This window comes from Loa loa (genome assembly GCF_000183805.2).
Source record: "Loa loa unplaced genomic scaffold supercont3.836, whole genome shotgun sequence".
NCBI lineage: Eukaryota > Metazoa > Nematoda > Chromadorea > Rhabditida > Onchocercidae > Loa > Loa loa.
Window position 1 is genome coordinate 1 of NW_018109016.1, and position 1,627 is coordinate 1,627.

A 1,627-nucleotide genomic window follows, 5' to 3' on the forward strand; every position below is an offset into this window, starting at 1 on the left:
CACTTTTTGACCTTATCTGATAGTTTATGCCTTTTACTTTTGGAAAAGTTATTCTTGAAAAACAAGAAGAACCTTCTTCTTCTTCTCATTTGCTCTAACTATGCCAAAAAGCACTTTTCATGCTTATTTTTTTTTTTTTTTTGAATTTGAAGTTCATTAAACTAAAATATAGTGATGAAATAGCCAATCTCCCTGGCCCTAATCATTTCTTTGGACCTTTATTGCAAAGCATAAATCACCATCATGGTCAGATTTCAAGAATGAAGATATAGGAATCACCAAAAAGGCCAGTGCGGGAGAGGCAAGGTAGGCTGCAAAAAGTACAGAGGGAAGTTCCCTTTAGCCGTCAGACGAGGTTCTTTCTGTGTTCTCTTCTCACGATTAATTCTGCATGTGTTCTCAAAGGAAGCAACAACGCAATGAATGGTCAGTCTTCATGTCTCCCGATTGAAGATCAGAATGGACCACTGATGATACTCAATATGGCCAAAGCCGAGGTATTGCTTCAGGGAGTCCCCATATCTTCTCTTTGGAACTCTTCTGTTGCGGAAGTTGATGAACACATCGAGCACACAATCTTAGGGAAGTGATAATCCTCCATCCTGGAGATGTGCCCTTTTCAGCGGAGTTGCGTCCTCAGCAACATGGCCTCAATACAGGTGACCCCTGCCATGACCTTAATACTGATGATTCCTACCTACTCAAGGACAGTAGCATTAGCCATTTTGTTACTCCAGTGAATGTTTAGGATTGTATGGAGACAACACTGTTGGAACCGTTTGAGGTGATGGCGTAAGGTAGACAACTCATGATTCAGACTATATAAAAGAATAGACAATGCAGTGGCTCTATAAACACTAGATTTTGTACTTTTCAGACTTCCAGATTACATCAGACTTTTTTATAGAGTTTTCTGAAAGCTCTATATGCCTTGCCAAGTTGTATATTGATTTGTCAATCTTACCACCTGAAGAAATGATGCTTCCTAAATAGTTGGACTTATTTAAACTCTGTTTATGCTCAAATAAAATTTCCACAATATCTAACAGAGGAGGTGATGAAATCTTGCAAGTAAAATTAAAACAATGAAGAGAATATAAGCTAACAATGGACAGCATAACACAAAAACGTTTCAGTATCTACACCATGGACAACGATATCCATTGTACCTACGCAAGGGACAATGCCAAAGAGCAGCCATACCTCCATGATAACTCCAATAGAGCTTAAAAATCTCCTGCCTAATACATAGTGTAAAAAAAATATCTGAAATTTTTACAATCAAGGAGACGATAAATCTTCGCATATCTTCCACGATTGAACCACAAACAACGACATTTTCGTACATCCGCCACCACTGGATAACAAACTACGATATTCTTTCTATTCGCTAAATACATTTGTTCTTGTAACATATCCCCAACTTAACGACATATCAGCTAATCGACAGTAGAATGATTATCGAAGGTAACGAGAAGGAATTTGGTAGTTGATCATATTGCTTGTTTATTGTATCTCATCACTACTTACTAATTCACCACATTATGCATATATATTTTACGCCTTTTTGTTTTTAACTAGTAATATTGTGCAAGAATAATGTTACATCCGGAATAAATCTATATCG

At 37.2% G+C, this 1,627-nt stretch overlaps 1 protein-coding gene across 1 annotated transcript; it reads left to right on the plus strand.

Annotated features, from left to right (window-relative positions):
- Positions 1-272: 272 nt before the first annotated feature.
- On the plus strand, positions 273-590 carry LOAG_09439 (hypothetical protein; the record flags this gene model as incomplete). Its single annotated transcript, XM_003144966.1, has 1 exon — positions 273-590. A coding segment is annotated over one exon (318 nt), but the record flags the coding sequence as incomplete, so codon positions are not given.
- Between the last annotated feature and the right edge of the window lie 1,037 nt (positions 591-1,627).